At 40.4% G+C, this 12698-nt stretch overlaps 1 protein-coding gene and 2 pseudogenes across 1 annotated transcript; 1 reads left to right on the top strand and 2 right to left on the bottom strand.

Moving 5' to 3' along the window:
- On the bottom strand, nucleotides 1–1133 carry LOC137943115 (senescence-specific cysteine protease SAG39-like; annotated as a pseudogene).
- Nucleotides 1134–1678: 545 nt separating this feature from the next.
- LOC137942508 (BTB/POZ domain-containing protein At5g60050-like) lies at nucleotides 1679–5770 on the top strand. The gene is made up of 2 exons (XM_068788194.1): nucleotides 1679–2241; nucleotides 3412–5770. Exons 1-2 carry the CDS (start codon nucleotides 1729–1731, stop codon nucleotides 4372–4374), a joined length of 1476 nt encoding a protein of 491 aa, XP_068644295.1. The 5' UTR covers nucleotides 1679–1728; the 3' UTR covers nucleotides 4375–5770.
- Nucleotides 5771–7016: 1246 nt separating this feature from the next.
- Nucleotides 7017–7936, bottom strand: LOC137942509 (chitinase 2-like; annotated as a pseudogene).
- Nucleotides 7937–12698: the final 4762 nt, after the last annotated feature.

Here is a 12698-nt window from a genome sequence, read left to right as displayed (position 1 = left end):
CTAATGTCGATTTATTTGAAACAGAAACAGTGGACAGATTCTAGCTAGAAGGGGTAAAAAATAAAATTGGATGCTGAATAGAGGTTTGAGCCATGAAGTTGGATACGATGCTGCCATGGCAATACCTCAAAGCCCTCCTTGGCATCGACATCCCTCTGCATCCTAATATATCCTTCTTTTTGAGTCCCATGAGTTCTTGACCAACCAATACTTGGTTCCGTCATCAGATTTTCCATAACCGAGTACAGTAACGCCGTGGTCGAGATTGGTGCCATCGAAGTAGAACTGGAAGGCAATGCCACTGAAACCGGTTGGTTGGCCACCGCCTTCATAAGGGATACTTCACTGTTGACGGGGACATCTTCATAGCCATTGATCTTGGCTGAATGGTGGGATACGTTGTTGGAGTTGCAGGTGCCGTCAACTCCCTTGCAAGGATAGTTAGCTTCAGTTGTAAGACCTCCATTTTGTTTGATGAATTTGAAGGCATTATCCCATGAGACCGCCTTCACACCCATGGTCCTCCCCGCCGGTGTCACTGTCAACCAACTCCTGCTCCGATAAAGAGATCAACTTACCTGTGCCGAGCTTAGCGACTCCCTCCAAGGCAGCCACTGCTGAGAATGCCCAGCCAGGGATTCGAATAGCTTAGTTGAGGCCATTGTATGAGATCAACTGCGAAGGTACTATATCAGAATCAGAGACGAAAATGGCTTCAGTTTGAGTGGATTGCAAAAGCTCCGTCTTCAGTGGGATCATATAGCACACAGAGCTTCACCTATTCGGCCCTTCTGCTTCTTCGCTGACAAACTTACCGAGTAGATGGGAACCAGTTTGACTGGGAACGCTCTAATCAAAGTGTCGTAATTGCTGATGTTTTGCTTGGACCATAATTCTCTGGAGCGGTGGGACGAAAAGGTGTCCTTTCCGTCTTTCCAGAGAAACATTGAGCTTTACCTCTTCCCATTCACACCACCGTTACACCCACGACGCATCAACGAACCGTCGCCATTATTGCGGCTGCTAACTACGCCTTCCCGTTCAACTCCGGTGAAGTCTCCAAACGGCGATTGCACACTGATCGGAACTACGGCGTCATTGCAGCCGGTTAATGAAGGGTTAATCACTCGCATCTTCTCCGATAATTAACTAGTTTTTGTGCGCTGGAAAGCGGATAGTCATCCAGACAGCCTTTTCCCTGAAGGGAAGAAAGTAGCCATTGTGATTCTGCATGATTCTGTCCTCAAATAATTCGCACCTCAGCCACCACCTTTTCAATTTCCATCAACACTTCCACCCTCTCTTCGCCGCACGATAAGATCAGCCTCATTTCTGTGGGCCCCTCTCTCTTTTATTTTTCTGTACTCTCAAATGTACGGCCGCCCTCGAGCCATTTACTTTTGGGACACGAGGGTTGCTAAATTAACGGTGGCGATCGGTTGAATCTCTAATCGTCGCGTGTACAAAGTAGAGGTACACTCGTGACGTCCGTTAGCGGTATATGTCACGTCAAGCATTGCACCAGGGGAGATGTGCAGTGCTAATCGAAGTCGAAGCAGCAGCAAAACGACACAACATTCGTCTCTTCTGTCTCTGTCTCTGTCTCTCCCTCTCTTACCGTCTTACTCTGTTTTTTCTTGGTTTTCTATCCTGAATTGAATCTCTGGGACGGCTTTAATGGCTGCCCAGAAGGGACAGAGCGTCTCCGCTAAGCGAGAAATCGCGGCAATGCTGAAGCAGGGATTTATCTCCAACCCGGCCATGGTGCTCTCTCCCGCCAGGTCTTCCAGGCTCTCCCGCTCGCCCGCCTCTTCGCCTTCTAGGAATCTCCCTTCTCCGCCCCCGTCTTTCCCCAAGAAAATTCAATCACCGACGCTCCAGGAAATGATGGCCCTGGAGTCTTGGTCACCGGCGAAGCCTCTTGAGACCGACAAAGTACAGAGATTGCAGGACAGGGTAGCGAGGTTGGTGGCGCAGGTGCCGATTCCCGCCAGCGATGTCAAGCTCATTATCAGTTCCAACGATGGGTTTAAGGTGTCTATGGACGTGCACCGGGTAGTTTTGGCGGAAAAGAGCAGGTTCTTTGCGGAGAAACTGAATGAGAATGGTGCTCATTTGGTCGAGATTTGCGAGTGTGATGATGTGGAGGTATATGTGGAGACTCTGGTTCTGATGTATTGTGAAGATTTGAGGAAGAGATTGGTGAAGGAACAAGTTGGGAAGGTTTTAGGCCTTCTTAAGGTACGTTTTGTTTTCTTCTTTAATCCATCACCTGTACTTTAATCTTTGCTTTATTGATTTTCGGGGCTTTCTTTGTTTCATTGCTTCTGGGAGAGACTAGGTACACCAGTTTCTGAATAACACACAAACAAACGTTTGTCTGAATACCAAATAATCCTTGATCTAAATTTTCTTGTTTCTCAAGTAAAAAGTAAACCTTACAGTTAAATTCATGCTTGCGTGAGAAAAGTTGAGCCCTTAAACAGGATTTTGACTATGGGTTATTTGCTCTTAACCTGTCAACCCCTAGAAAAATGCCTCAATCATTCTCACCCCCCGAGAAATGGTAAATTACTCTAATCCTCCTGGTTTCAAATTCGTTGTTCTCTAATCTCCTTCTGTTCATATTATCCAAAAAAGAACAAGAATGCCCTTAAAATTTTAAATTAACTACAAACATACAACTGCGGCATCTACTGTGACGTCTACTGTGGCTTCCACACCTAGTTTCCTCCACGTTGCAGGGGGAGGAAGTTGTTTCTCTCTGCTCCCTCACTCTGCTAGCAACAGACAGAGAGGCCCAGAGTTCCTTTTATGCAAAAAAGGACATTGTGTCATGGCTTTTAGAAGATGGCTACTATTATTTATTTATTTATTTATTTATTTTGGTATATGTAGCTTTATTAAACAACCAACACCAAGTAAAAAATATACAAAACCCTTCTTAAGGTAGGATTTTTGTTGGTGGTTCTCCTCGGTTGGTCTTATTTTACCTACAAGAATGCAGGTTTGAGGATTATGTGGGGCATCGCAAAGAGCCTCTTCATTGCTTAGGATTCCCTCTAGCAAAATACTTTCACTTGAAATTTATAATAATCCAGATATTTCATTGAAATGTTAAATCAATTTATCAGTGATTGCAAATTGTTAACATGATATGCTGCAGTCAGAGTGATGTAATACTTTCTATTAACAAGTACTTACTCTCAATGAAGATGAATATTTGCTACATAAGCAAGGTATTTTGAGTAAGAAACATAACTGCCTGTTTAGTCCTACTTTCATCAGCAATTTAACCTCTATATTTTCTTTAGCGTTATCAGATTTTGACAATCTTTTCCAGTAAAAGTAAGAGGTTGAAGGTCTATCTTTCCTCAAGAAATATTTCATGACATAAGCCCCTTGTCTCAGGTATCTGCAGCTATCAAGTTTGAGGCAGGAATAATGTCGTGCTTAGAGTATCTTGAAGCTGTTCCATGGTCTGAGGATGAAGAAGAGAAAGTTGTATCTGTTCTTGAACAACTTCAGCTCCATGATCCCATCCAAGAAGTTCTGCAAAGAGTCTTAGTTCAACCATCCACTTCAGCAGGAGGTGATGATATGTTCCTTCGTCTCCTCACAGGTGTATTGCAAGCTAAAGATGAGAAAGCTCGGCGAGAAATGAAAACCCTTCTTTCTGGGCTACTTAAAGAGGGTCCTTCTCATAATAGCCATGGTATAAGCAAACGTGATGTCTCTAGAGATGCCCTTTACAGCCTTTGTCACAAGTGCCTCAATGCTCTTCTTCTCTGCTTATCTGCCGTGGCAGTCATAGATGAAAACAGGAGAGACCGTGGATCTCTAATGGCTGAGGTTGCTCGAGAAGCAGATAACATGCAGTGGGTTGTAGATATTTTAATTGAAAAAAAACTGGGAGATGAGTTTGTGAGGCTTTGGGCAGACCAACGGGAGCTTGCCAGCCTTCATGCAAAGATACCTGTTATGTACAGATTTGAAATTAGTAAAATCACTGCTCAACTTTGCATTGCTGTTGGGAGAGGACAAATATTGGTGCCAAAAGATGCTAGATTTTCCTTATTACAGACATGGTTGGAGGCTCTTTATGAAGATTTTGGATGGATGAAGAGGGCTTGTAGATCCCTTGACAAGAAACTTATTGAAGATGGTTTGAGTGAGACAATACTTACCCTGCCTATGGCACAGCAGCAAACAATATTGTTAAATTGGTTTGATCGGTTTTTGAATAAAGGGGACGACTGCCCCAACATACAGAGGGCATTTGAGGTGTGGTGGAGAAGAGCTTTTATTAGGCAACATGTAGGAGAACAGGCTCAGTCTGAGTTGCAGATTACTGTATGTGATTATCCCATGTAAATTCATCAGATTAATATCATCAGCCTACAAAGTAATGTCTGGGCTGTTGTATTGTTCTTTGTTATACGAAATATAAAAACAACTCTGTTTTGTTTGCAAACAAGATCAAGGCTTGGTTATGCTCGTAGGAGAACTTTTGGTGGGGAGTCACTGGATGGTCTCAAAGTTAGATCTCTAACATCACTCACAGGGTCCTGACCATCTAAGAGGTTGTCTTATAAATTTATGGGCTGAATGCATTTTAAATTATCACCCTGGCACTCCAATTTTTATTTTCTGAAATTACAGTTTGTATCTCAGTATGGACCCACAGAACCTGACAGCTGGAAACCAACTCTTCCCAGCTAAACTAATGTGGTACTTTGGAAGTGATGAGACCTTGATGAGAAGGCTCTTTGAAAATTATTGATAAGATGTGTGTGCATTTGGCTCTCAAGTCCAAGAAGTGAAGGCAGAGGTACTAGAATGTGGACAGAAATCATGCTTGTCATGCCAGAGGTTAAGCTCATCCTTCGTTTCAAGATTGCAGAGGGAATAATGTTGTTTCTGGTCAAAGATTTGGTTTAGGAATAAACGGCATTTCTGAGCAGTACCAGAGGTGTGTTCCTACCAGACTAAAGGAGGCAATGGAATCCAGTGAGTTCTTGGCAGGTCTAAACCTAGTGGTTGGGATGCCTGGCTTTTTCCAAAATGCAGTGAAGATCCTTGATAGATAACATTGCTAACAGTCAAAATGCCATATAGACTTAGAAACAGAGCCCCAAGTCACATCTCTTGTGTGTGTGAGTGGCCTGGAAGGATCCTTAATTGTTGCTATGCATGGCAGACAAGTTTAAATGACATGCCTCCTTTACTAATTGGAAACAGGAGAGAAGTTTGAATTATCTAGTTCATCACCAGCTAGAGTAGATGCATCCAGAAAGACGTTTGCTCTTATGAGATTTTTATGATATTAGTGTGGGTGGCCCTGGTGCAGTTGGATGTGGTGGGTCTTCTCTCTTTGAGATCACCATCTTTCTTCTGATATTGAGGTCCTTCGGTTATTAAGGATGCTATCGAAGTAAAGGCTGTATCAATTTTATGCATTTGATCATGTTCTCCTCTGCAAATCCACCACAAATGTGTACTTGGAGGTGCAAAAGAAAACCAGATAGAGTTGGAAATGGATCCAACAACATGAGGAAATGAAGGTAACAGCTGTTTATGTGATTCTTGGTTGCTCTCCAAGAAGCAAATTCCACAGAGAACAGCGGCTTGTCGTCTTGCTTGGTTCTTCTCTGCTCTTGTTCTAGGCTGATGGGCGCTATATTCCTTCTTGTATTCCTGTTAAAGCAATAATTGATAGCGTATGATATTTGAAATGGCATGTCGTGCATGACTATTTTTTAAGATGACATTGAAATATATTGGATGTTGAGTTTGTATTTAATAGAGATATCAAGAATAACTTTTGAATTTTCAAACATGAAACAGTCATATTTTTTTAAGCGTTTTTGGATTGTGTAGGCTTTTTAAGAATACAAAATGATAAAAAAATCAAACCCATTGTCCCATCCAGCTTGAAACCAGAATCTTGTATTAAAACGTAAATTGGGGTGAGCTTTTACGTCTTGCAGGTTTCTGGAGTTGCTTAGCTCTTTTAAGTGGATAATCTAAAGAAATTCAACAGGATTCTTATCTTCATCTAGGTTGAGCTTTTACTTCTTGCAAGTTGTTGGAGTTGATGAGGTCCTTTAAGTGGATAATCTAAAGAAATTCAACAGGTTTCTTACGACTTGATATTTCTCTATTATGCAGATCAATTAGATGCTACATTTGATAAAGATCTTCTACTTCGATTATAGACCACATAAACAATAGAAATAACCAGATAGATTTATTTTCCTTTATTTCTTTGAAGTTTTCTAACACATTCGACATTATTTAGTGATGAATAACACTAAACAAAAGAGGAAAACAAAAATTACAGTACAAAGCACTCAATCAGAACATATTTACTGACCAACGAGTAGATGATCAAGGTAAAGAAAAAAATCATGTACAGGAAGTTTAGTGACCGGAGGCCAGAAAGGTTTGTGATCTTCGTTCATATCGGAAACCATTTCCCTTTGAGTCATCTGCAGACCCGCCAAAGATTCCATGAAACTTCCCCTGGTTCTTGAGCCTGCCGCACGCGGTGAAGAAGCCGTAATCTGGAGACAACCCACCGCTGCTATCACTGATAATACTGGCCAACACCTTACCTCCCTTATAGTTGGAGCTTTGGATGTCCATTGAAGTGGAAATCGACGTTGGGGTTAATGGGGAGATCGGAGAATCAAACATTGCTAAACTCTGCTCCAATATATTCATGAAAAAGGTTGGGAAGGACTGAGAAGAGGAGCTTTGAGATTATACCCATGGAGAAGAAAGGAGAGAAGAGACAACCTGTAGTACTCGATTATGGGATTATATAGAGTGAATTAGTTCTACTTAAAGTGACTAATTAAGAGTCTCATGAGTCTCCTATCGTTTTGATTATTGTTCATAAAAGCATGTTCTTATTCGATCATTTTACGTCCTGATACGGAGTACAAAACCTAGTTCACTAAACAAAGATTTCACACAGCACAGAAATTGTACACAAGGGGGAGATTATAAGATTAATGGCGAGAGGCCAACAAGCTTTGTGATCTTCGTTCATATTGGAAACCATTTTTCTTCGAGTCATCCGCAGACCAAACAAAGATGCCATGAAGCTTCCCCTGGCTCTTGAGCCTGCCGCACGCGGTGAAGAAGCCGTCATCTGGAGACAACCCACCACTTCCATCACTGATGAAACTGGCCAACACCTTACCTCCATAGTAGTTGGAGCTTTGGGTGTTGAAGTAGTTCAAGAATTGAGATACAGTCGTCCCTTTATCGTACGCATAAAACTGGAAGTTTACGTAGTCGATGATATGACTGTATTTCTTCCACAAAGCTATGTAATGACTCTGAACATCGTTGTCATCGAAGGGGGCTATGGAAGCAAACGAGATCACCCCGTTCTTCTTTAGTGTCGTAATGAGTTGACCGATGCACTCGGCAAATGTGCTTGGTTCTGCTTTGAAGTGCTCGTAATCGATATCAATACCGTCCAAACATAGTCTTGAATGATCTGGGTGAGGGAGGAAACTGCATTTCGGACCCAGGAATCGACAGAGGAGGGGTCGAAGTAAGCGTAGCCGTCGCCGACACCGTCTCCTCCCAGGCTCAAAGCGACTTTAACGTTTCGGCGGGAGCTCTTGATGCTGTGAACCTGCGAGGGGCTGAGGTTATCAGAGTCCCAGAAGATGTTGAAGTTTCCGTCGGTAGGGGAGGGCGACTTGGAGGTAGTGTAATCGATGGCGAAAGAGAGAATGAAGTGGAAATCCACGCCGGGGTTAATGGGGACATCGGAGAACCGGACGTTGTTGAACTCCGCTCCGATATATTCACGAAAGAGATTAGAATCTGCAGGAGCTGCTTGGGTTGATGAAAAGGTCAGGCAAGCTTGAAGGAGAATAGCTGAGAACACAAGGAACTTTTTCGAGAGGCCCATAGTAGAGAAGAAAAGAACGAAGTAGACAACCGCTTTTAGTCTAAGCGGGAGGAGGGAAGATGAACTTATAAACGCACGGGAAGGCCATAGAGCGAGGAGAAGACGAAGACGAAGACAAAGGAGGGGCAGGGAGAGTACCGTTGAAGGAGCTATCAGTTGAGATTTAAATAGCTGTGCCGTTTGTTTTGATCCTTCTGGGGCGATAGTGTTTTTCATTTTGATTAGTTTTGGCCAATGATTCGGTGACCATTAATCGTGGCTCTTCTTGTTCATATTAAAACCCAAAATAAGTAGAGAGAAGGATTGAGTTTTCTCATAATTGTAAAACCCCAAACTCGCTCTCTTTTCCCAAAACCTCCGTCATCTTGATTGAATGCCATGGACTGTCTCCTGCATTCTTTTAATCACAGCAGCAGCAACTTCACTCATGTACTGTATCTGCGTCGTTTTTCTGTGTCTACTCTGGCAGCTGCAATTGAACAGAGCAGGAAGGCGCCATGCTTCAGCTGGATTCTGTCTTCACAATCCTTCACTGGACTTCTTTGGTACTACAGGAAAGGGGGTCTCCTCCCGATTATAACAATGGAATCTCCAACTGGATTCAGCCACTTTGACAAACTTGACAGACTAAGCACAAAAATAGTATTCCTTCATTGACAATGGCAAAATAATATTAGGATAAAAAGAAAAGCTAATCTAGTGTCCCATATAAAACTCTTTCAGGGTTATTTGTATCAACAATAGGAAACTATAGGAGACAATGCAAAAAATACTCTTTTGACCAATTTTTTTAATGCTTCAGCTGGTTTTTGTGAATGAGAAAATTTTCACTTTAATTGTTTTTACACATGATAAAAAAAAGAAGAATTAGTGTTACTGTACCCTGAGAGTTTAGTCACTCTAATGCACTCTTGATTCATCATTCTTTGTGTTCTTAATGTTGTTGACCTAAATTTGGCTCCCATTTATATTTTGATGATAACAAAACTTAATAGTGCTGATAATTATAGATTTATCATTTTAGATGTTTTTCCTTCGAGAGACACAAAATTCAAGGTCTTTATAAATAAAATAAACCAACAAACACGTCTCAAGACCTCAAACTTAAACATGTGTCAAGTTATCTTGAAGAAGCACCTGTAAGAATAAAAAATGAAGATTTGAAAATTAAAATATACGATGTATAGAAAAGTCTCAAGAATTGTAGTTTTGTAAGAGAACAACATCAAAAGTCCAATTTTGAAGTACACAAAAGTCTTTGGAGCTTTGGGGCACATTTCTTTCAAACCATGTTTAACTAATGTATATAAATGTTTTCAACTTGTTAGAAACCCTTGGGATAATTTTTTACATGCTTAGAAGCCTAGTTAAGAAGACTGCCAATTGGCATTGATCCATCACTATCTGGTAATGATCGATCATACCCTATTTAAACTAGCAAGCAGTATCAAACATGACAATCAACCAAGTCGTTTATTCGATCATACGGAACTTATGCCAGAACGAGCTATAAAGCATGATCGATCATCCCCACCATATTGATCGATCATACCTATCCAAGCATTTAAAAAATATAAGGTATGATTGATTATATACTTGTGTCATTAGCTGTTTATTAGTTGGTTTGATATATCTAGTTCTCAATTTGGTGTCTAAATTAATCACTTGAGCAATATGTGTGGAAGCAACATCCATTAAATAAAAAAAGTTAAAGAAAACATAAAATAAAAGAAAGAAATAAAAAATATAAAAATTACGTAGAGAAAACATTAAAAAGCATATAAAATTAATGAGCAATACCTTTCCGAGCAAAATTTTCAATTTTTAAGAAAAATTAAATATTAAATTCGTTGGAGAAAGTGCATTTTCTCCTTGTGAATTTTTAAATTCACTAGGGAAAATGTTTCAACTTTACACTTTTCCTAGTGAAATTTTAAATTCGTCAGAAAAAGAGTTCCCTACAAGCTTTTCCCAACAAATTAGCTCCAATGGATGATTTTAATGTAATTTTTTAATTATTTTTTTTGTAAAAATACTAGATTTGTCTTGGCCTATATGGGAATAGTAGGGATTTACAGATGAAAACGGACTTGTATGATTTCCGACATGGGGGACTATGTAGAGGGGGAAATTGGAAGGGTTTTAGGCATGGAGAATCAGTAATAGTCAATTGTGATGTTTCAGCTATACGTTTTTCCTAGTGAAATTTTAAATTCGTGAGAAAAAGAGTTCCCTACAAGCTTTTCCCAACAAATTAGCTCCAATGGATGATTTTAATGTAATTTTTTAATTAATTTTTTGTAAAAATACTGGATTTGTATTGGCCTATATGGGAATAGCAGGGATTTACATATGAAAACGGACTTGTATGATTTCCGACGTGGGGGACTATGTAGAGGGGGAAATTGGAAGGGTTTTAGGCATGGAGATTCCACTCCTCTTGTCTCTTATCTCTTTGGCAGGAGATGAACAACAGGGTAATGGTCAATTGAGATGTTTGTAGAAAATGAAGTCCTAAAAGTGATCAAAAACTACATGTCAGGAGATGCCATAAAATCTATCTCCAAGGAGGGAGGTTGACCACATGATCGAGCTCGATCCAAGTGCGAAACGATCACCCTTGGCACCATCCGAATTTGAAGGAGCTTCAGAAGTAGCTCAAGGGAGAGGATGAAGACAAACTCATCTAGCCAAAATGACCTTATTTAGAATTTGGTAATATGTGTAGGAAATTTATTCATTTAGTTATTGTCTCATGTACTCATGCTGATGTCCACCTTTCCCTTCGAAGCGGCACCAGTCGTAGGAACGACTGGGGTGCCCCTGGTGGCTTACGTGTTGTGCACGGCTTTAGCCATGGGTGGCGTAAAATCAGGGATCTTGGTAAGAAAGAAGTAAAAGCTGGCTTTTTACCAATACCGTGGTTGGTTGGTTCAGATTTCGGCTGTTACCGATGATAGACGTAGCTCCACAGGACTCTTCTTTTGTGCTCTTCGTTAATCTTTTGATCAAATCAAAATCCAAATATTATTAAATCAGTCGATCTGCCTTCAGAGATCGAAATCTGCAAATAAAGGGCTTGCCTTGATCACGTTTTCTTCTTCCCTCTCCTCTCTCGCTATGGATCAAAAGCAGAGCACTTCCGTAGAACCCTCCTCTGAAACAAGGCCACAAATTCCTCCGTCGTCAACGCCTGTTCCCTCTCCTTCAGCGTCGAGATCTTACAAAACCCGTTTTGTCAATTTCCGTCCTTCTATCCTCTTAGAGAAGTTTATTCCAGAACGGGAGAAAAGACCCATTGCCGGTGTCATACTCGCCACAATACTCGTGTTGCTACTCCCGGCATGGGTCTATGGCTACGTAGCTTTCTATGTTTCGGAAACTGGTGCAAACCCGTTGCAAGCGTTCGCCATTGCGTTCCTCGGGCATGCGACACTCACTGTTATGCTTATCTATCTTATCACTAAGTGTATTGATGCGTTAAATAAGAATGATGGGCAGCCTCCTCACAAGAAGGGCGATTAATAGTGTATAAGAAAGATGTTGTTTCGATTGGAAGGTGCTGTGAAGACTGGTGGTAGATTTTCTCTTTAGTTTTTCCTGCAATGTTTTAAGTATTCAATTCAAATTTCAAACTGTTATTTGATTTTGCTACACCTCTGTTGATTAGATTCAGAATTTGCAGCTACATGAGAGTTATCCATAAGTCGATCTTCTTTGTTTTCTTGCACTTCTGAGAAAGCACTTAAAAATTGTGTGCTAAAATTGAGTAGTTACTTTTCTGACTTGTTATGGGTTTTTATTTTCTGATATCAGAGTCAAAATTCTCATGTTACTATTCATACTCCTTGGAAAAGGAAATTTTGGAATCAGTAACCTGCGCCAATTTCTTGTATGTTCTCTTAGAATGTGGAATTCGGCTCAGTTTTGAGTGTTGCATCTGCAGATATTTTTCTAGTAGCAGTGGGAATTTATCTGGACCAGTAATATTTTTTATATTGGTCTCAAAATTATTTGCTTGCTGGGTTGAATTTAGATTGGAGGTTTGTTTGATTTACCACATGGAAAATCGGAAGTATCTATCTGCCATACAATTGCACTCAGCAAGAAGATTAGGTCACCCAAAATCAACCAACTTTTGATTTATTATAACTTAGGGAACATTACTGACAGTGGCAACAGAGTGTGTGGATGTTTGAAATTCAAGAGTCGTTATAGATGAGGTATCAATCGTGAATGCTTCATATTAAGAATGTGGCATATATCGGTCCAGATCTGTAATTAAAGAATAGCTTAATGTTTACATGTCAGTGTTATATTGCTACCTGCAGCTTTTCGAGTGTATAATTTGACAGCTCTAAAGTATTAAAAATTTTGTCCTTAAGATAACTACATTTTCACCTTTGCACTGACATTTTTATTATTTTGTAGTAATCGAACCTTAACTGATGATGACTTGCTCAATGTGTTACTATTTTTAATAACTTCCGAAAGTTGCATCATCTTTTCATGCACTTTCCTGGACTTTTAAACTGCAAAGTTCTTCAAAAGTGATAATTGGAGGACTAGTCCACTAGCAACTCTGTATATAGACTAGATTAACAGCCTCCTTTTTTTTTCAGAGTCCTTGGCTGGGACTATTAGTTATTTATGAATTCCAGTAAACAGGTCGGTTGGTGGTTATTCATTTAGCACTGTAATTCTTCCTCTAGTTAGCTCGTATCATGGGTAGTGGATCCATCATTCTCCCTGTCCCCATGAC

The sequence above is a fragment of the Aristolochia californica genome, unplaced genomic scaffold, assembly GCF_029961685.1.
Source record: "Aristolochia californica isolate CCGP_79_NKW_82.1479 unplaced genomic scaffold, dmAriCali1.0.hap1 SCAF_10, whole genome shotgun sequence".
Lineage (NCBI taxonomy): Eukaryota > Viridiplantae > Streptophyta > Magnoliopsida > Piperales > Aristolochiaceae > Aristolochia > Aristolochia californica.
Note: the sequence above shows the minus strand (reverse complement) of the source record. Positions and strands in the feature narration are given on the sequence as shown.

What these genes read in the sequence shown, in the direction of transcription:
- LOC137942508 (XM_068788194.1), top strand. Translation starts at nt 1,729, where the DNA reads ATGCTGAAGCAGGGATTTATCTCCAACCCGGCCATGGTGCTCTCTCCC. An exon ending in AGGTTTTAGGCCTTCTTAAG is followed by an intron (nt 2,242 to 3,411) that starts GTACGTTTTGTT and finishes CCCTTGTCTCAG; the next exon opens with GTATCTGCAGCTATCAAGTT.